Source organism: Artibeus jamaicensis, unplaced genomic scaffold (genome assembly GCF_021234435.1).
Source record: "Artibeus jamaicensis isolate MK-2021 breed Jamaican fruit bat unplaced genomic scaffold, CSHL_Jam_final contig_391, whole genome shotgun sequence".
In the NCBI taxonomy this organism is placed as follows: domain Eukaryota; kingdom Metazoa; phylum Chordata; class Mammalia; order Chiroptera; family Phyllostomidae; genus Artibeus; species Artibeus jamaicensis.
The window spans coordinates 29,621,385-29,644,480 of NW_026521814.1; the positions used below are offsets into that span (position 1 = coordinate 29,621,385).

General features: G+C 40.1%; 1 protein-coding gene and 1 pseudogene across 3 annotated transcripts in view; one reads left to right on the top strand and one right to left on the bottom strand.

Annotated features, from left to right (window-relative positions):
- SF3B1 (splicing factor 3b subunit 1) overlaps positions 1-23,096 on the bottom strand; it is a 60,468-nt gene that overhangs the window by 33,457 nt on the left and 3,915 nt on the right. For all 3 annotated transcript variants that reach the window (XR_005085543.2, XM_037167021.2, XM_037167023.2), the window contains exon 2: positions 4,961-5,139. Coding sequence is in view for 2 of the 3 variants with exons in the window: in XM_037167021.2 (XP_037022916.1) it covers positions 4,961-4,988 (28 nt within the window). In the remaining variant the exon portion in view is untranslated. The remainder of the gene's footprint in view (positions 1-4,960; positions 5,140-23,096) is intronic.
- LOC119065095 (60S ribosomal protein L36-like) lies at positions 20,124-20,410 on the top strand (annotated as a pseudogene).

Consider the following 23,096-nt stretch of genomic DNA (forward strand, 5'->3'; position numbering starts at 1 on the left):
CATATTTTAATTTAGATTATTTGCAAGCTTTTAATCACTGTTCATTACATATTACAGAGGCACAGCCTTTGGACGTTAACTATTCACTGACACCTTTTAGTCTGAGTCCAAAAGTGTCATCTATTCTGTACCAGCCAGAAGGAAGTGGTGAGCAAGAATTTCTCAAATATGAGACTTCTAAAAGGTATCCAGAAAAACATTCCACCTCTCAAACTTTCCCTTAAACAAAACCTCAACAGGACAACTTACTATATTAGTAAACTGTTTTACTTAATACTACAAATATCAATCCCTAAACAATAAACTCCTGATTAGTATTACATGTACTTTTCAGACCATAAGATGCACCTAGGTTTTAAGGAAAAATCTCTTAAAGCAAAAAATGTGGTAAAATATTGAGTAACATAAATAACGTAATATTTCACCAATATAAATGTAAACTGAATTCAACAGCAGCACTCACGACCATTATTCCTTCCAAATTGGGGGGGAGGGGGATGTGTGTGCATCTTATTGTCCAAAAAATATGGTGAGTTCCTAAAAATTATAAAGAAAAAAATCCCTTTAAAAATCTTTAACCAGCCCTGGCTGATATAGCTCAGCAGATTGAGCATGGGCCTGTGAACCAAAGGGTCACTGGTTCGATTCCCAGTCAAGGCACATGCCTGGGTTGTGGGCCAGGTCTCCAGGATGGTGCGTATGAGGCAACACTGATGTTTCTCTCCCTCTCTTTCTCCCCTTCCCCCACTCTCTAAAAGTAAATAAAATCTTAAAAAATATATATCTTTAAGCAACCTTTTTATTTTCTTTTAGTAACATTCATACTGAAGTCTACAAAGCCCAGTCTACTGAGTCCAGCTAGTATGGCTCAGTTGGTTGGGCACCATCCTGAAAACCAAAAGATCACTAGTTTGATTCTCAATCCAGTCAGGGCACACACCTGGCTTGAAGGTTTGGTCCCTGGTCTGGGTGCTGGGTGCGTATAGAGGCCAACCAATCAATGTTTCTCTATCACACCAATGCTTTCTACCTCCCTTCCTCTCTCTCTTAAAGAACAAAGAAAAAGTCTACAAAGCAGTAACTATCTGAACATAAGAAAACAAAAATCTCTGAAAATGCAGAAAAATAAAATAACTATTCTAGCCATTCTGCAAACAAATAATTAGGGGGGAAGAAACTTTCCAGCTTTGTGATGCCAAAAAAAAAAAAATCTATTCAAGGAACAGTGGCAAAACAAGCCAAGGGAATTTTCGGATAATCCACTTTCCTCTTTCTAAAACAAAAGTGTTCCTTCATTTGCCAAAGTCAGCAATACCTAAAGAACTGCTGGATAGCAAGATTATGTACACCAATAATTGTATACATTTGACACAACCTAACATAAAAAGGTCCAAAAGATTATATTTGAATAGGCCTAGCTCTTTTTGTATTTCATTACCAGAAAGCATAAGCCACACTGACCAAGGTAAAAATAATCAGGTTGGTTAAAGAGGATGCTGAGGGCTGAGCCTAATGGAAGATTTAAAAGGACGGGGCAGTGAGGAAAAAAAATTATCAGTTTGGCTCATGATGGGAAATAAAAGCCTATGAGAAGAACCACATAGGAAGGTACAACAATAAACGACACTCCAGTTTAAATACAAATCTCAAGTACAAACCACTGATGCAGCACATTCTGGCTGGTGTGGCTCAATTGGTTGAATGGCAAAAGGTCGTGGGTTTGATTCCCAGCCAGGGCACATGCCTGGGTTGCAGATTTCATCGTGTGCGAAGGGCAACCAATCTACGTCTCTCTCCACACCCCTCTCAAATCAATAAGCACTTCCTCAGGTGAGGATAAATATATAAAAAATAAAAATAAAATGGTCTGACCAGTGTGGTAGCCAAATGATGTTTCTTTGACACACTGATGTTTCTTACCCCTTTCCCTTCTAAGAATAAATGAAATCTTTTAAAAAATAAAGTAAAAATAAATTAGAAGATATAATAAAGAAATGTCTTTAGCAGCAACATTATTTAGGATGAAAAGACTATATAATCTTAAACAACAGGATGATGGACAACTCTGAACCAAAACTTAAAACATGGCCCTGACTGGTGTGGCTCAATGGGTTGGGCTTCCTCCTACAAACCCAAAGGTCAGGAGTTTGATTCCCAGTCAGGGGTCATGAGTTTGCAGGCCAGGGGGAGTGAGAGAGTATCTGATAGATGTTTCTTATACCCTCTCCCTTCCCCTCTCTCTAAAAATAAATTTTTAAACATCTTTTAAAAAAATTTACACATTTAAAAAGTAGTTCCAGTGAGGCTCAGATTCAAGCTCTCTCTCAACTACCTCAACTGCTTAAGGAAGAATGGTTGCTTTTACTCCCTGTAAGTCATCCTTGATAATGCAACCATTGACTTTCCTAAAATACAGAAATTAACTTGTTACCTGGGAGAAGGAGGGCACCTCTGTAGTCAATGGAAAGCCAGTCAAACCTACCCCAGCATTCAAAGCCTTCCCTATTCTGATGCTAATGTAACACTTCTCCCTCTCAGCTAGAGGTTTCCGATATATGAATAACTCCACTTATCTCAGCCAAATGAGTATGTCCAAGCCTACTCAATCGTTCAAAGGTCACTGTAAGTGTCCCCTTTCGGTAAAACCCCTTTAATAATCCCAGTACAAATTAATCTCAATAAGTGTTAATAAAATATTCAGCATTCATTATGCACCAGGTATTGGGGGATACTAAAGTACAGCTCTTGCACACAACAATCTCAAAATAAAATTTTAACATAATAGAACACTCTTAAGTAATATAATAAAGAATTATATAATGCTTTGGTAGCTAGCATTAAAAACAAAACAAAACAAAACAAAAAAAACTCACACACACCTAATTCTGCTCCAGGTTATCAGAGATGGCTGAAACTGAAAACAGAGATGGGCTATGAAAGACCAAAGTTCTCCATGGAAATGAGAGTAAAAGAGCAAGAAACTATGTAAATAAAATACTAAGTGTATTTCTACGAAACATTTTACCACCCTGTTTATAAGCCATAGTGATGAACAGTGTCTTGTACGCAGACAGTGATCAGATGTTACACTGAATGTTCTAATACGGCACCAGCTGAAAGCATAAACCCAAATAAATAGCAATTTTGGCCAGTGATTTTTTTTTTAAAGATTTTATTTCTGTATCTTTAGAGGGGAAGGGAAGGAGAGAGGGAGAGAAATATCAATGAATGGTTGCCTTTCCTGCATCCCCTGCTGGGAACTGGCCTGCAACCCAGGCATGTGCCCTGACCAGGAATCAAACCATGGTTCTTTGGTTCCCCGGCGGGCGCTCAATCCACTGAGCTACACCAGCCAGGGCTGGCCAGTGAATTTTAATCTTCTGTAGCCAAAAGCGTTTAACTGGGTTTCTAACTTGCAGGAAAACTGATCAGAACTTTTTCTCCAAAAGTACCTTATTATGAAGATACCAATAAACAAGTAATCAAAGACATAAAATGTCCCAAATGAATAATCTACTCCTGAATGAAAAACAGCAACATCTTTATATTTTCTAATTATTTTGCAAAAGGAATGGCTGAGAGAGTCCAAAGATAAAAAAATAAGTACCTATAAACACTTCTAGGTTAAAAGTGTTTAAATACCTAACATTAAAAATATTCAAGCCACTGTGAACTCATTAGCATGTTTCATAAATGGCAAATGGACTTCAGTTCCTTTAGGTGACACAACTATTCAATGCCATTCACATTCTGGTCCTAATAACCTTTCGGATTCATATACTTTTTTCCTACAACAGGGCACTATCCCAACAACTTTCACGACTCCCTGCCTAGTTACAAGACGCTCTATCCGGCTCAAATGTCCTCTCTTAATTTAAAAGATGATCCTTTTGACCAAAGACAAGTCACTGCCTCTATGAAATAGCTCTAGGCATAAATTAATCACTCCGTTACCCAGGTTTCCCAGAACATGCTGTTTATACTTCCGCTTAAGCATTTATCTGCCTTGTAAAACAACGAAAATGTATATATATCTGTTTCCCCAATAGACTATAAAACTTTTGATGGCCTTAGTCTTTATTACCTCTCATAGACTAATATCCAGCCACGCACCCAGAAACGACTGTGTGAAGTGATTCTCTTGGAAACCTCGTGTTAGATGAAAATTTCAGATTCCAAGTCAGAAAACAAGGATTACAGCTCCAATTCCCCATGCCTCATCTTTTCTAAAAAGTGACCCTATTTCTTGTCATTTCTGGATACTCCCTAATGAACTCTAGCCTATTCCCAACATTTTCCTTGTTTTGTATACGCCGTATTCCATAAAGCAATCAACCACCTCGAAAGCTTTGTCCATTAATAAAAGGTGTCTTTCCCTCTTCCAAAAATAATCAGTCTCCAAAGGAAAAAATTATACTAAAAGTAATGGGGGGGGGTTTATTCCCAAATCATTTTGTACAAAAAAAAAGTTATCTAAGACGCCTAAAGACACAAATCAGCCAAGATTGAAAGTGATGGGCCTCGGTTTGACTAAACTCGACTTAGGGCTGCCCGAAAAGCTGTGCCGTATTTCAGTTGTTTTTCTGACTCTCCAATGCACGAAACTATGCCGACGACAGTTCCCAGAGACAAGTGAGCTTTGCTCCCACGCCCTTTTCCCGGTCCCCTATCCTAAAATCCTCCTTAGCGAGCCGTTTAAACAAGGCCCTGCGGTCAGAGAAGCAACGCTGAAATAGCAGCACCCAAACACGGAACAAAGAGCCTGTCGGGGGTGTAAAAGTAGGACGCCATTACGTGGGGAAGTGGCCTGCGCGGCTGGCGCCGAGGAAACGACCCAGGCTCTGAAGCGAGAGCTCGAACCCCACAAAAGAAACCACAGAAAAAGGCAGAAACCCATAAAGACAGAACTTTCGCAGGCTGGGCAGCCGCAAAAACATGTAACTAGTGGAAAACCGCTTACCTTCGTGAGTCTTGGCAATCTTCGCCATTTTGTCCACTCGAACACACAGACGGAACTGGCGCTACCCAAGAACTTCCGCTCGTCCCCGCTGCCACGGAGAAAAATAGCTGTGGGCTGATCTCTGCGCATGTGCTAAGCGGGAACGCGCTTCGTGGAGTAACACGTGACAAAGCAGCTACCTAGATTGAACAGAGAGGTGCATTGTGGGTGGGGGGCGGAGCCGGGATTGGGACTTGAGGCTGTTTTCGTGGTGATCCGGAAAGGGACTCCCTGAATAAACGGTATTGCCTTTAAGTGAATAACTTGGCCGTGGGTTAAAATGGAATCCACGAGGTCAGTTAAAGGCAGTCACTACAGAAAATAGAGCTTTCAGAGATGGAAAAAACCGGGAATTTATCCAAATTCCCAGAAAGGCGTCTGGGAATCAGACAAAATAGCATCTGTCTTAGCTGGTGCAGTACTTAGTTATGGAAGTCTCATCCTTCACGCTGTAATTCAAGGTCGTTTTGTTTTTTAAGTAATTACCATTTGGGTAAGAGTTTTGTTTACAGCATATTCCCAAACACTATAGAACCTCTCAGAAAGCCCAGTAAATTGTTGGGCAAATTGTTGCTAATCCCACTTTAAAACAAGAAAAATTAGTGCAGGGAGTATATTCAAAGTGTGCAAGGCTGCCCCGTTACTAAGTTATGCAGCAGGAACTTTGTCACCCTTTTTAAAAGAAAGCATGTTATTGTTTATACTATTAATTTTTCCTCTTTGCCCCTCTCCACCCAGCCTTCCACTTTGCAACCCTTATTTAAAGCCTTTTAACTTTTATAGGTTCTTGGAAAACCACTGGTCGTCAGCATTAAAAATAAGATGCCTTTCAATCCTAAACGTCACTTCTAAATCATGAATTTTTAAAAAAAATAAATAGGGAGGTCTTTTTTTTCTTTTTCTCTACATCAATTTATACTAGAATAATCTTGTACCGTCACTCTGGCCTTGGACCTTGGAGTTGAAAAAGAAAACTTTCAAAAGGGAATTTGGTACAGGAAGTAGCCTAGGATAACGGGTCTAGTTTACAGCCAACACAAAGAAAACAGTGTATACTCTATGTGATAGACTCAACACAAATACTTGGTAGAGACTTTTAAGTAAAAAGTGGGATTTTTATTGGCATCAATGAAAAAAATCATTGGGTTAATTTTCAATTGTTTAATTTGCTTGTTTTTAAACTTTAAAGAATAGCTGGAGGAGAAGGGATGAAATAAGAAAACCATATATTATTATACAAATCACTAATAAATTCTACTTCTTGGATTGGCAGAGGGTCCACAGATATTCCTTACACAGAATGATTTATAACCTACACATAGATTACATATATTCTTTTATATACATAGAATAGCATATTTTTAAAGAATAGCACTTTTTAAATATATTTTATTTTTAGAGAGAGGGGAAGGGAAGGAGAAAGAGAGGGAGAGAAACATCAGTGTGTGGTTGCCCTCTCACGTGCCCCCACTGGGGACCTGGCTCACAACCCAGGCATGTGCCCTGACTGGGAATCAAACCAGTGACCCTTTGGTTCACAGCCCGCCCTCAATCCACTGAGCTACACCAGCCAGGTCAAAAATAGCACATTTTAAAATATAAGGTAAATTAATGAAAAGGGAAAAAGGGTGCTATTGTCCATCAATAAACTGAAAGAATTCATTCATATTGACAAAAAGAATCACAAGGACACTAAAAAATAGCACTGGCTGGTGTGGCTGAGTGGACAGTCTGGGTTCAATTCCCAGTCAGGGCACATGCCTGGATTGTGGGCCAGGTTGCTGGGGGAGGCACTCAAGAGGCAACCACACATTGATGTTTCTCTCCCTTTCTCCCACCCTTCCCCTATCAAAGAAAATAAATAAATAAATAAAGTCTTTTTTAAAAGATAAATTCATATATACCAGGTGATCATGGTCAGATAAGATATATATGTAAAGGAAATTCACCAAAAATGTTAATAATGGGTGTTTATGAATGATGTAATTATGAGTGTTTTTTCTCTACTATTTTTGGCATTTTTCATGTATTCTATAAGCATGTATTATTCTAATAAACAGAAAAAGTACATTAAAGTTAGGAAAAGTATCTGCAAAGTAAGTATCACATTCCTTTGTTTTTTTAAGATAAAGAGAAGCTGCAGTGGCTGGCCACTTTGGATTATGTACATATTTCTTTAGGTACCTACATATTAAGTTCGTTTTATAGTCAAGAACATATATGGGATATTGAGATATAAGAGATTTTGCATGAGATCGAGGGAGACTCTCTTAATCTGTCTTTAATAAAACTGACTTGGATAATCAGTAAGAAAAAACAGGGTTTTCAAATGTAAATAAATAATATGGCTGTTACTTATTAGGCTTTTATACTCTTTTCTGGTGAGGCTTTTTGATTCAAAAGTTACAAGGGGTGGTCTGTACCCCACTTTAAAAAATATTTCATTTATTTATTTTTAGAGAGAGGGGAAGGGAAAGAGAGGGAAAGAAACATCAATATGTGGCTGCCTTTCACGTGCCCGGTACTGGGGACCTGGCCTGCAACCCAGGCACCTGCCCCAACCAGGAATTGACCTGGTGATCCCCCAGTTCGCAGGCTCGCACTCAACCCACTATACCACATCAGCCAGGGCTGCATCCCACTTTTTTTATAACCTAGACAATTGGCAGTAATGACATTTAATTTAAAGGAAAATCTGTTCTTTTTTATTATATTGATTTTTTGACTTTTTTTTATTGTTGACACTATTACAAATGTCCCCATTTTCCACCCTCTTTGCCCACATTCACTCACCTTTCCTCTGACCATCATCACACTGTTGTCTGTGTCTATGGGTTATGCATATATGTTCTTTGGCTAATCCTTCCTCATCTTTCATCCAGTCACTCCCTCCCTCCTCCCCTCTGACAACTCTGTTTGTTCCATGTGTCCATGCCTCTGATTTTATTTTGTTCATCAGTTTATTTTGCTCACTAGATTTCACATATAAGTGAGATCATATGACTGGCTTATTTTACTTAGCATAATAATCTCCAGGTCAATCCGTGCTATTGCAAAAGGTAAGATTTCCTTCTTATGGCCATGCAGTATTCCACTGTGTGAATTTAACAAAGCTTTTTTTTTTTTTAAGATTTTATTTATTTATTTTTAGAGAGAGAGCAAGGGAAGGAGAAGGAGAGGGAAAGAAACATCAATATGTGCTTGCCTCTCCCAAGCCTCAACCTGGGGACCTAGCCTGCAACCCAGGCATGTGCCCTGACTGGGAATCGAACTGGTGACCTTTTAGTTCACAGGCCTGTGCTCAATCCACTGAGCTACACCAGCCAGGAAGCTTTTTTATTTTAATCCTCACCTGAGGACATTTTTTCATTGCTTTTAGAGACGGAAGGGGGAGAAAAAGAAACATAAGTGTGAGAGAGAAACACCAATTGGTCACCTCCCATATGCTCCCGGATGGGAATCAAACCTACTATTTACGTATGTGCCCTGACTGGGAACTGAACCTATAACCCTTTGGTGTATGGGATGACCTCCAACCCATTGAACCACACTGACCAGGACTGTACCACAGCTTTTTTATCCTCTTATCTACTGATGGGCACTTGAACTGTTTCCCATTTCTTCTTTTTAATCAGGGGCACTTGGAGGCTGGCTTGTCCTAATCTCAAAAAAGAAAAAATAACTGCAGAAACCAACAAAATGAAAAGACAACCCACTGAATTGGAGAACATATTCACAAATAATATACCCAATAAATGGTTAATATCAAAATAAGGAATTCATACAACTTAACACCAAAAAGCCCCCAAATAATCCAAATTTTAAATGCACAAAGGACAAAGAAAACATACAAATGGCTAACAGACATATAAAAAGTGTTCAACATCACTGATCAGAGAAATGCCAATCAAAACCACAATGAGATAACACCTCTCATAACACTTTTTGAATGGCTATCAAAAAACCGACAAGTAGCCCTGATGGGTGTGGCTCAGCTGGTTGGGCGTCGTCCTGCAAAGCAAAAGGTCACCAGTTCAATTCCAAGTCAGGGCACTTGCATAGGTTGCAGGTTCCATCCTCGTCAGGGCAAGTCCAAGAGGCAATCAATCAATGTGATCTATGTGTTTTTCGTCAATGTTTCTCTTCCTCTCTTTCTCCCTCTCTTCCCCTTCTCTAAAAATAAACAAAGTTAAAAAAAGAACAACAACAAATAACAAGTGCTGGCGAGGATGTGGAGAAAAGAGAACCCTTGCACACTGTTTGGGAACTGCAAATTGGTGCAGCCACTATAGAAAATAGTATGGAGATTGCTCAAAAAGTTAAAAATAGCCCTGGCTGGTGTAGTTCAGTGGATTGAGTGCACGGGCCTGTGAACCAAAGCATCGAGGTTCGATTTCCCAGTCAGGGCACGTGCCTGGGTTGCAGGCCAGTTCCCAGCAGGGGATGCATGAAAGGCAACCATACATTGATATTTCTCTCCTTCCCTTCCCCTCTAAAGATAAATAAAATCTTTTTTAAAAAGTTAAAAATAAAGCTGTCATATGATCCAGAATAACACTTTCTAGGTATTTTTTTTATTTAGTTATTTTTCAAGTAGTTTTTTGTCTATTTCTCCCATCCCAGCCCCCCCCTTTCTAGGTATTTATCCAAAGTGGGGGAACATTAATTTGAAAAGATATATGCATCCCTATGTACATGGCAGCATTATTTACAATAGCCAAAATATGGAAGCAACCTACATGTCCATCAATATATGAGTAGATAAATAAGATTATATATGTATGTATATATGTATATATATATGTGTATGTATGAGTATATATATGTATATATCACACACATATATACATTTATATATGATGAAATGCTATTCAATAGTAAAAAAGAATGCCAAGGCGGCAATGAATTTGGGATATTCCAAGAACAGCAAGAAAGTTGGTGTTTCTAGAGTGGAGTAAGGAGAGGAAATAGCAGAGATAAGGCCAGGTACCTGTGATAGCTGGCAGTACTACAATACATTGTTGAATGAATGAATGACTAAACGGTGAATAAAGAAATCTTCTAAACTTTCCTGCTCTGTACAGCTGGTACAAAGCGACCTGCCACATAATTTTTGATACTGCATTTTCAATGACAGATGTACCACACAAGAGCTGTAAACACTGCCACTAATGATTCAGTTTAGGCTAGCTGTTGTCTCTGGCTGAACTAAGAAATAGGTAGGTGGTAGAGGAAGATAAGGAATTTATCAGCACCAGAGAAATAGTAGGATTTGTGAAAGGTAAGGAAGGGATGTTGGGCAGAATAGAGTCCTTGGGTGAATGAAAGGTTTTCTGTTATAGGTAGGTACCAGGGTCAACCTAGATAAGTTGGCAATAGTAACAACAGTTGCAACAGTACAAAGCCAGCAGTTTTTGATGCCTCTGAAAACCCAAAGAGACCTAGAAGGCATAGTACTTTTCTTCCTTTGTGGTGGGAGTATAAGATGCAATAATTTGTCCTTTACTTTGAAGATACCCAGGCATGCCCCAGGCCAGTATGTCCCTAAATCAGTGATTCTCATCTGGGAGTGATTTTGTCTCCCAGGGATACTTGGCAATGTCTAGAGACTCCATCTTTTTTTCTAAAGTGTCCTCCATCCTAATCCCACCTCCATACCCTCAACTGTCTTTCACCTGGCTGACTCCTTCTCATCCTGTAAGACTGACCCTGTGTCACCCCAACCAGGAAATACAACCAGTGAGATACAGATAGCCTGCTTTGACATTTGCGTGGCTTCTAAAATACCACGAACATGTCTCTCTAACTACCCTAACCACTTTGTATTATTCTTTCTATGTGTCTTTCTCTTTGAGCTGGACTGTAACACCTAAAGCAACTTAGATTACTGGCATCTAAAGGCCAGGGATACCACTCAACATCCCACGTTGGACACAAAAACTCTCGGCAACAAAGGATTTCTTGACACAGAATGTCAATAGTGCCAACGTTGAGGAATGTGCCCTAAAAAATACCACTAGTGGAGCAGACCCTTAATTTTCATTGGGGTTATCTCCCACCCTCTGGAGCACATGTGTCTTTCTAAGGCCTCCAATGTATGTACCATTTCCTGGTCATCTAGTCTGATTAACATGATTGACACAATGCCATCAATACAATGGACTAATTATATCTTGCTGCCCATCTATGTCCAGATGCCCAGGTCCCTTAAGACTATATTATGATAGAGTTGAATTGATATATTATGGGAGAATTAACATAACCTAATGGTAAAACTTAAAATGTATACTGTTGCTCAGCCCAAGAGAATGCAGTTTAAAATCCTGTCTATTGCTATGAATGGAAAACTCCTATCATCAATACCTGCTAACCACGTACTTTAGGTCATGTTAATCTGTTTAGATACCATAATCTGACAAAGCAACTGCAATTGAGGAACTACTAATTGAATTTGTGATAGTTCACTGTCATCCTCTAGGATCGGTGTAACCTTGGAAAGGACCAGACTTCAGTGTAGATGTGATGGGGATCACCATCTTTGCATTCCTACATCTTTTTTTAATAATATATTTTACTAATTATGCCATTACAGTTTCCCATTTCCCCCCCTTAATTCCCCTCCACCCTGCACACCCCCTCCTACCCACATTCCCCCCTTTAGTTCATGTCCATGTGTCGTAAGTTCTTTAGCTTCTACATTTCCCACACTACTCCTGCCCACCCCATCTATTTTCTCCCCACCATCTATGCTATTCTCTGTACCTTCTCCCCTCCTCTCCTCCTCCCACTCCCCTGTTGCTAACCCTCCATGTGATCTCTATTTCTATGGCTCCACTCCTGTTCTAGCTGTCTGCTTAGTTTGCTTTTGTTTTAGGTGTGTTGTTAATAACTAAGTTTGCTGTCCTTTCACTGTTCACATTTTTTATCTTCTTTTCCTTAGATAAGTCCTTTTAACATTTCATGTAATAAGGGCTTGGTGATGATGAACTCCTTGAATTTGACCTTGGCTGAGAAGCACTTTATCTGCCCTTCCATTGTAAATGAAAGCTTTGCTGGATAGAGCAATCTTGGATGTAGGTCCTTGCCTTTCATGACTTGGAATACTTCTTTCCAGCCCCTTCTTGCCTATAAGGTCTCTTTTGAGAAATCCACTGACAGTCTGATGGGAACTCCTTTGTAAGTGACTGTCCTCCTCTCTCTTACTGCTGCCAGAATTCTCTCCTTCATTTTAATCTTGGCTAATGTAATTATGATGTGCCTTAGTGTGTTCCTCCTTGGGTCCAACTTCTTTGGGAGTCTCTGAGTTTCCTGAAAGTCTATTTCCTTTGCCAGATTGGGGAAGTTCTCCTTTATTATTTGTTCAAATATGTGTTCCACTTGTTGCTGTTCCTCTTCCCCTTCTGGTAGCCCTATAATTTGGATGTTGGAAAATTTAAAGATGTCCTGGAGGTTCCTAAGCCTCTCTTCATTTTTTTGAATTCTTGTTTCTTCCTTCTTTTCTGTTTGCTTGTTTCTTTTTTCCTTCTGGTCCACTCCATTGATTTGAGACCCAGTTTTCCTTCCATCACTATTAGTTCCCTGTGCATTTTCCTTCATTTCCCTTAGTGTAGCCTTCATTTGTTCAGCTAATTTGCAACCAAAATCAACCAGTTCTGTGAGCATCCTGATCACCAGTGTTTTGAACTGTGTTTCTGATAGGTTGGCTATCTCTTGGTCGCTTAAAAGTATTGGCTCTGGGCCTTTGATTTGTTCTTCTGTTTGAGCCATAATGTTTTGGTCTGGTCGCACCTGTTACATATGAGGGGGCAGAGCCTTAGGTTTCCAACCCGGGTGGGGCAACCCAAGTGGCTGGGTTGTGACTCTGTAAATGGGGGCGGGATCAGAGAGGTCACAATGGTGCTTGCTCTGCTCCCTCTTGGATTTCAGTTCCTGCTGCCAATTCCCAGAAGCAAACTGGGCCCTTCTGGTGCTGGTTCCCGGGTGGGTGGGCTTGTGTACGTTCTAGGGTCTCTCCCACAAACTGTCCTGTGAAGCTGGGAGTCTCTCCCAGCACCTCAGCCCCCACAAGTGTTTTCAATCGGTGCTTTTAGGCTTTATTTCCCATCACTGGGGCCCTGGGTTACGTGGTCTGTCTTGCTGTTCATTTTTTGCCTGGTTTATCTATGCGCTATGTGTGTCTGTGGTCAGCCAGCCGCCTCGTGCGCCTCACTGGGTCTGCCAGTTTCCTCCTCACACCCGAGATCTGCTAGCCCTGAGCCACTCCGTGCCTGGGTCCTATAGCTACCACTTTTCCCTGCCCAGACTGGTTTCCGCTGGCCACCGACTCCGCCCCTCTTACCAGTCTGGATGAATGGTTGTCAGACTTCCGTACTTCAATTTTCTGTCTGTTCTGGTTGTGTTTTTGTTTCTAAATCTTTCTTGTCCTTAATTTTGGTTGTGTGAGGAGGTACAGTATTTCCACCTATGCCTCCGTCTTGGCCAGAAGTCTGCATTCCTTACATCTTAAGGCAATAATCTGTGTAATATTTCGTAGGATATGATACTATCTTGCAGTATTACAGGGAAGCTATTCAGTAGCCTTCCCCATATGTTCTTATTCCACAGGACAAGGAACCAACTGAGAGTTTGGCTAACTTCTAAGTATGTTCATTCCAATTATACATTTGGGAATTTTAAAAAGGGTACTTGGCACTATGACCTGATATACCATCACTCTAACAGGGGCCACTATGACACTTTGGGTGTCATTGTCAACTTGGACACTGTATCCACAGCCCTCAAAATACTTGCTTATTCTACCTTTTCCAGTATATAGTTACCAAGGCAAATGACAGGTACCTTTGGAGAAGTACTAGGGCACGGGTGTCAAACTCATTTTCAGCCTTCCAGTTGCCTTCAAAGGGCTGAATGTAATTTCAGTTCCTTAACAGTTAAGGAGTAGTTACATTTACACAGTCCTAAAATTATTTGGCCTTTTGAAGGCAACTGTGAAGCTGATGTGGTCCCCAGTGAAAATGAGTTTTGACACCCCTGTGTCAAAACTCATTTTACTTTTATAATAAAATAAAATGAGTTTGACAAAATGGTCCTGTTCTCTTGAACTTGAAGTACATGAGTAGTATATAGCTAATACATAGGTTGGCAAATGTCCCTCCCCCAAATTCTCCAAAAAATTTTTCTTTCTTGGAATGGTAATTCATCAAAAATAATTTTTATAGTCCCCCTTTTTTCTTCATGGCAATTTATCAATGGTTATGCTTCTGTAGGAGTCTTCGTGTGTGGAAGTTGGCAAGGGCGGAGGAGGGGGCGGCACAGGAACACACTCTCAGTTCTGAAATCTTTCTTTCCCACTAATGCAGTAATTCTCAAACTTTAAAAGTGCTGAAGTCCCCTGAGGAGCTTTTTAAAAGTGTAGGTTGTGAACCCAAACTCCAGTAGGTTTGAGGTGAAGCCTAAGAGCTGATAATTCTTTTTTTAAAAATATTTATTAGAGAGAGGAAAAGGGAGGGGGAGAGGGAGAGAAACATCGGTCAATTGCCTCTTGCACATGCCCCAACAGGGGACCAAACCCACAACCTAGACATGCGCCCTGACCACTGACTGAACTGGTGACCTTTTACTTTGTGGGACAACACCCAACTAACTAGGTCACATCAGTGAGGGTGAGCTGATACTTTCTTTACAGGTAGCCTTCATACATTTAGAAATGCTGCATATTAAAGCCTCCTTTCTCATCTGTAGCTGAATTCTGGTATTCAGTTACAGATTCCATGGATTCCATGGTGAGAAGAAGAAATAAATGTATACGAGTGTTCATAAGTATGTGTCTGTCACACACCACCACTCACCTCTACTTTTAGATAAAATGTGCCTATTGGTAAGAAAGAAATGAGCAGCACAGAAGAGCTTCATAAGGGAGCCAAGACTCAGCCAAGGCAATTGTTTTCAACCCTATAAGCTACAATACCTGTGCTCTGCTGAAAAATAATTTTTATTTCAAAGACTATGGTCCAACCACAGACATTTTTTAAAGATTTTATTTTATTTTTTTCTGAGGTAGAAGGGAGGGAGAAGGAGAGAAATATCAATGCAGGAGAGAAAGAAATATCAAGTGGTTGACTCTCGCACACCCCCATCCAGAGATGTGGCTCACAAGCCAGGTATGTGCCCTGACCGGGAATCATGGCGACTTTTAGGTTTGTGGGACAACCCACTGAACCATACCAGTTGGGCTAATCACAGATATTTTGAGAAACATCAATACAATACCCTAACAGAAATATAAAAGAAATGAAAGCAAAAATGCTTATAATACCCTGGCTGGTATTATAACTGAGCTCAGTGGACCAAGTGCCAGCCTATAAATCAAAAGGTCACCGGTTAGATTAGCAGTCAGGGTACATGCCTGGGTTGCAGGCCATGTTCCCCAGTGAGGACCACGTGAGGGGCAACCACACATTGATGTTTCTCTTCCTCTCTTTCTCCCTCCCTTCCCCCTCTCTAAAAATAAGTAAGTAAAATCTTAGGAAAATGCTTATAATAAAAGATGTATTGAGGAATAGGGAAGTTTATGAATCACAAATTATAAGTTCCAGAACACAAAAAGTAAAGGCTGAAGGGGGGAAATCAGAGGAGATACTGAGCTGCAGAATAATGAGGATATTATTATAATGAGGAGGTAATGAGCTGAGAATAAAGAGGATGATTTTTAGGAGGGTTTTTAACTTAGAAAGTGAGCAAGAATAACAAGCAGCGATAGCTTGCTTTTCGTCTGTCAACATAAATGGTCCCAGGAATCCTTAGGTGGGTGGAGAAAGCAGGGTTAAGTAAGCATTCAGATCAAAATTTCCTATAGCAAGGGAGAGTAAACTCTGGCCCATTGGTTTCCATCTTTTTTTTTTTTTTTTGTAAAGTACATACAAAAAGATTACAACTCACTTTATTGTGGTACTTAATTACACTGGCCTATAGCCAAACCCACAATATCTCCAAGGTATGCTTATACAACATAAAATATGCCATTTTAACCATTCTTCAATATACAATTCAGTGGCCTTAAGTACATTCAAATTGTGGTACAACTCTCACAAATATCTGTATCCAAACTGTTTATCACACCAAGCAGAAATTATAACTATCAAGGAACAACTTCCCATTCGCCCTCCCCTAAAGCTTCTGCTAATGTCTAACCCTCTGTCTATGAATTTTACTTTTCAAGATAGTTCATATATATGAAATCATGCACTTGTCCTTTTGTGTCTGGCCTATTTCACTTAGAATAATATTTTCAAGGTTCATCCATGTGGTAGCATATATGATAAGAACTTCATTCCCTTTTAAGGCTGAATAATACTGTGTGTATATACCACATTTTGTTTATTCATTCTTCTATTGATGGACACTTGGAGTATTTTCACCTTTTGGCTCTCCTGAATAATGCTGCAATGAACACTGATGTACAAATACTTCGAGTCTTTTTTTTCAATTCTTGCATGTGTGTGTATATATATATGTGCATGTATGTATATATATGTGTATATGAGTTGAACTGCTGACTCATGATAATTCTACATTTAACTTTTTCAGAAGCCACCAAACTGTATTCCACAGTGGCTATACCACTTTACATTCCCGCAACCAATGTATGAGGAATCCAGTTCTCCACTACTTTACCAACACTTATTTTCTGATTTTTTTTTAAGTAGCTATCCTAGTAGATGTGAAGTGATATTTCATTGTAGTTTTGACTTGCATTTCCATGTTGGCTAAGGATACTGAGTGTCTTTTCATGTGCTTATTGGCCATTTGTATTTCTTCTTTAGAGAAATGTCTAAGTCTTTCATCCATTTTCTAAGGATTTTGTTGTTGTTATTTATTCTGGACATTTAATCCCTTTTCAGATACTATGTGATTTGCAAGTATTTTTTCCCATTCTATGTGTGAGGTCATAAAAATAGATACATATATATATAAATGTCTCTGCCCCTGGTCCCTATCGAAGTCCCTAAAACCCTTGAAACGCCCTCAGTGATAAGAGCACTGGGAGTGTCTCTTGTTCTAATATTTGGTCTCTGACCGTGTCCCTGACATAGGACTCATTAAACCCTTGTGAATTCCTATACGTGAAAGCACTAGCAGGTTCTCTGGTTCTATTGAGGCGACTCTGCATGGGCTCCAGGGTGGCTCCTCAATGGGGCTGCTCACCAGAAAGACCGAATCATAGTTAGAAGCATGGAATTTTCAGCCCTGGCACTGCCCCTTCTCCAAATAGGAGATACAGGCTGGAAATGGAGTTAATAAATGATCATGCCTGTGTGAGGAAGCCTCCATAAAGCCTCAATAGTATGGGGTTTGCAGAGCTTCCAGGCTGGCAAACACACCCACACCAGGAGGGTGACACACATCAATTCTATGGGGACAGAAGCCCCTATGCTTGGAATGCTTCTAGACCTCACCCTATGTGTTTCTCCATCTGGCTGCTCATCTGTATTCTTTATCATATACTTTAATAAACTGGAAAATGTGTTTCCCTGAGTTCTGTGAGCCACACTAGAAAAGTAATCAAGCCCTGGCTGATGTAGCTCAATGGATTGAGTGCGGGATGCGAACCAAAGTATCATCAGTTTGATTCCCTATCAGGGCACATGTCTGGGCTCTGGGCTGGGTCCCCAGTGGGGAGCATGGAAGCAGCAACCACACACTGATATTTCTCTCCCTCTCTTCCTCCCTCCATTCCCCTCTCTCAAAAAATAAATAAATAAAATCTTTAAAAAAAAAAAAAAAAGAAAAGTAATCAAACCTGAGCAGGGGATCATGAGAACCACTAATTTACAGTTCTATCAGACAGAAGTTGCAGTAACCTAGAGATCTACTTGTGTTTAGCAGTCTGAAGTAGGGGGTGAGCAGCCTTGTGGGACTGAGCCCTTAATCCAGGGGTATCAAACTAGGAGTTGAAATCACATTCAGCCCTTTGAAGGCAACCTCAAGGCTGATGTGGCCCCCAGTGAAAATGAGTTTGACGCCCCTGCCTTAACCTGTGGTATCTGATGTTATCTCCAGGTAGACAGTGTCAGAATTGAGTTAAACTGTAGAACACCCAACTGGTGCCACAGAAAACTGCTTGGTGCAGGGGAAAACCTCCACATACAGTACCTGGCCTCAGTGAAGTGTTCTGTGAGTAGTAAAGGAGCGGTGGAAAACTGAGCTCTTTCTAATTCACTGTGGGTTAACTTTCACTCTGTTGACAGTGTCCTTTGATACATAAACGGTTTTAATTTTAAGCCCAGTTTACCTATTTTTTTCTTTTGTTGCTTGTGCATTTGGTCACATCCAGGAAATTACTGCTAAGTCCGATGTCATGAATACTTTAGTTTTCATACCAAAAAAATGTATATTACAAACTATTCCAATAGTACCCCTCAAAAAAGATGTAAAATGAAAAGTAAACTTTTTCCTCACCTGTTTCATTCCTGAAAGACTGAGTGTTTTAGGTACTCACTGACTAGTGTTATACATAAACAAATGCACTCAGTATGTACACTATATAATTTTTACACCAGAGATTCTTTTTTTTAAGATTTTATTTATTTATCTTTAGAGGGGAAGAGGAGAGAGGGAGAGAAACATCAATGTATGGTTGCCTCTCGTGTATCCCCCACTGGGAACTGGCCTGCAACCAAGGCATGTGCCCTGACTGGGAATCCAACCGCGATACTCTGGTTTGCAGGCCCATGCTCAATCCACTGAGCTACACCAGCCAGGGCTTACACCAGAGATTCTTAATGAGTAGACTGTTTAAGATGGTTGTTGGCAAAAATTACATACTATGAAATCTAAAACTATTCCAAAAAAGGAAGGAAAGAGTTCAAGCATAAAGATGTTAATATAAATAAATAAGAAGCTTCCTGATAAAAATCAGACTTAATAAAAAGGAAAAAAGATGAAAGAAGGCCTTCATAAGAAAAATAAATCAGGAGCTACTGATGGTGAGCACGTAGAAATTGGGGAGAGTAGCACGCTCAGAGAACACAGAATCTCCAAACCCCTCCCCACATATCTTGCCCTACACATTTCTTTTGTCAGTCCATTCTTGAGTTATATCCTTTTATACCAAACTGGTAATCTAAGGGTGCACTGAGTAAAAATGCTGGGGATTGTGCAATATGCCTTGAAGTGCAGAACGGAGATGCTATTGCATGACTGTGTTGTCTGTCCACATATCATAAGGCTGCACTGACAGTTTGAAGTAAATAGATCTTGCCCTCAGCACCAGTCAGACTAAGCATCACATTTATGTTTTATAGGTTTTTTTTAATCTTTTGAAGATGCTTGTAAAACCGAGAGCGTATCATGATCTATCTCTGGGGTGGGGGGGCAGCATGCTCAGCCCAAAATTTGAGTTCTCTGAGACTCAGTAATACAGAGATTGGAATCATACAGGAAAAAAAAATATCCTGCTGAGGAGAGGGCAATCACCACAAACTCAGTGTACCACACACGCAGACAAAGGGCGCACAGTGATTTTGAAAATTCCGTATATCCCTAATTAGCAGTCATCTACATAGTAACACTGATACATACTTTTTATTCAGACACCAAAGTAGACTGACTTAAACGTTCATTTACTATTTATTAAGTTCTCTAAAGCTGTACAACTAGTTGTGTTTTGATTTGTTTTTTTAGTATGGGATCTCTTTATTTTCCCAACATGATGTTTCTGCATTCATCCATTCTTGAATTGAAGATCACAAAATTTACTTTTTATAAATTAAAGTCTTAAATGCAAAACTAAGCCCTGGCTGGTGTAGCTCAGTGGATTGAGTGCAGACCTATGAAGTAAAGGGTCACCGGTTCTATTCCCAGCCAGGGCACATGCCTGAGTTGTAGGCCAGGTCCCCAGTAGGAGACACATGAGAAACACATTGATGTTTCTCTCCCACTCTTTCTCCTTCCCTTCCCCTCTCTAAAAATAAATAAATATTTTTTTAAATGTGAAACCAAGACATGTAATCAGGCAGTAAAACATTCTCTGAATGCAGACCATGTTCTATTTTCCCAAGAGTAGAAAATGGACTTCTACATAAGAAAGCTAAAATAGCCATTCTGCCGCAGCTGAACAGCAGCCATGGCTCTCCAGTACCCCATGGCCATAGGCCTCATCAAGGGCTACTAAGTGACAAAGAACATGAGCAAGCCGAGGCACAGCCGCCACCTGTGTGTGTGGGATATGAACTGACAGGTTTGTGGCTTTGTCCCCTAAGAGCCACGGAGCTGCTCAAGGTCTTTAAGGACAAGAGGGCCCTGAAATTCATCAAGAAAAGGGTGGGGACACACATCCGTACCAAGAGGAAGAGAGAGGAGCTGAGCAATGTCCGTGCAGCCTCGAGGAAGGCAGCAGCCGAGAAGGACTGAGCCCCGTCCCCTCTGTGTAATAATACCTGTTTAGAAAAAAACATAAGAAAGCTAAAATATGTTAATATGTTTAAATTAAACTATATCGTTTATAAGAATGCAGCCAAAGAATAAACCAAGTCATATAATTACAGTTTAATTAATTAAATCTAGGGTAGTCTACTGAATTACAATTTATTAAATATACTGTTTCCTCTTAAATAAAACTGATCAACAGTTAATCAGCAATTAATCATCTTGTAACTATGCACCCTTTTAAAGACATGCAACTTTTCAAAAATATGAATTATCAATTATAACTGCTGCCAGCTAAAAGCTTGGTTTTAATGGATTTTTTTTCTTTTCATGTAATTATTTTATTGTGCTTTACATTTTAAGACAGTTTTCCCACATTTGGGTAAAATGTTTAGCAGGCTGTAAACTTAATAACCTAAGAAAAGACTAAAATAAAATTTTTTTGAGTGGAGGAAATTTAAAAGTGGCAGAAATCTATCAGAATAGTGTAAGAAAGGCTAAACTCAATGAGCTGAGGCTTATAATAAAATGCTAAGGAAAATAAAAAGTCTTTTGTTTGGAGCAAGAATAATGAAACTATTTCCATTGCTTGAGGTAGATAGTTCAATATAACAGAAGACAAAGTGAACTCCCCATTCTTTTGTTTCTTTCTTTTAAGAAAAATAATCCCAAAACTAAAAGGGAAAAAATATGAGTGAAAGTGAAACGGGCTTAATTTAAATGAGGTGAGGCAACAGTGAAGAGAGTGACTGACAGCTTCAAATGAAGGCAGGTGGCCTGGCCTAAACCAACTACATCCCAAATGTCAAAAGAACCAAAGCACTTTTAAGAGCATCTCAGTGAAATGTAGTACTTGTGGATGACACAGAATCTGAAACCCACATTATATACAAACTTACTAAAGAAATGTTTCACACCAAAAAGAGAAAAGAATAGAAATTATGTCTCAGATTTTTTAAAATGATGATCCTAAAATATTTTGCCTATTATCTTCATATATTATAGAAATACCATAGAAACCCCAGTAGTTCAGCTGCTTTACAGTCTAGTGCTGAGAGAAAGAATAGAAAGAATGATACCCAAAGTGGTTAGAGTAGTTAGAGACACATCTGCAGTATTTTAGGAAGGCTGTACAGAGATATCAAACCATGCTACCTACCCCTGTAGCTGATTCCTAAGGTGAGATTTCCTGGGTGGGGTGACACTGGGTCAGCCCTATCGGATGAGGAGTCAGCCAGGGGAAAGGGAGTAGTGGAGACGGGTGCCAGTAGGAGGGAGGATCCTCCAGAGAAAGAGGACGGTACAGTCAACAAACACCAGGGTGTCTGTAGATCAAGAAGCAGCTGTGTTTGGGGGGATGCCACAATATGTGGCAGGGAGTAGCAAACGGGGAATTCTAGGCTTTGATAAGAGGCTGGTCATATAACCAGGAAAAATCCATTTTTTAAAATAAACTCTTAATGCCCTAAATTGGTGATTTCTGGATCTGGAAAGCTGAGAACTTCTAGATGACGGACCATCCTTTGTAGTCCTCCCTAGATAGACAATTTTGTTCAAATTTCTAGTTTGAACCACTTGCTCAAATTTCTAGTTTGATTCTCTTTAATTGAGCTGGCTTTTTTTAAAGCTCATATTTTATTACAACAAGACTGCTGCTACATCTTTCAAAAAGTCTTATAGTAGAAAAGAGCATTCCGAAGTCACAAAACAAGGGTTTACCTGCTGGCTCTGTTGCTTTCCAGTTTGTGCGAGTTATCTGACATTCCTAAACCTGTTTCTTGGGGTCTTAGTAAATGTGCTGAAGGACTGAATCCAAAGGCCTCATTGCACCACCTCAGGTGAACCAACATTCATCACTGCTTCTTCCTCAGATATCCTGAATCTGGCTCGTGGGGTTTGAGAGTGTGTGGGGGGGAGATGTCTCCTTCACACTTCTCGGGCACTAGCAGCAACCAAGTTCACTCCTCCCCATGGTTTCAGCATTTTGGGACCCTCTCCACCGCGTTTGTAAATTCTAATAATTCCAACTTGCTTCCCCAGTGCCAGGGGAGTGTGCAGAAAGGAGCCAGGCCTACCTACTAGTCTTTGAAAGACCTGCTTACAAGGTGGGTTCTTGGCTGGCATCTGGGAACTTGGATTTCAGGAGGGTCCCCACCACCCCCAGACCAGTAAGACTGCCTCACTGTGGCTAAACTGTGCAAGCAATATGGTTTATGCTGAACATCAGCTTTCCTTATGAGTCTACTTGATCAGCACTCCCAAAATTCTGGGCATAGAATCTCTAATGTTGGCAACATGTCATACATCAGAACTTGTCAGAATTAAGCATGTCCTGTGTGATTCTAGGACTTCACAGGGAAAGGATCCTTGAAGTTTGTACCCAGCTTCCCCAGACACCCCATATACTCCTTTTCCCTTTACTGATTTTGCTCTGTATCTTCTCATTATAAAAAAATCATAGCTGCCCTGGCTGTTGTGGCTCAGTGGACTGAGCACCAACCTGTGAACTGAAGTTACTCGTTCAATTCCCAGCGAGGGCACATGCCTGAGGTGAGGGCCAGGTCCCCAGTTGGGAGCTTGCTAGAGGCAACCAATCAGTGTTTCCCTCCCTTTCTCCCTCCTTCCCCTCTCTCTAAAAATAAATAAAAAAAAATATTTTTAAAAATCATAG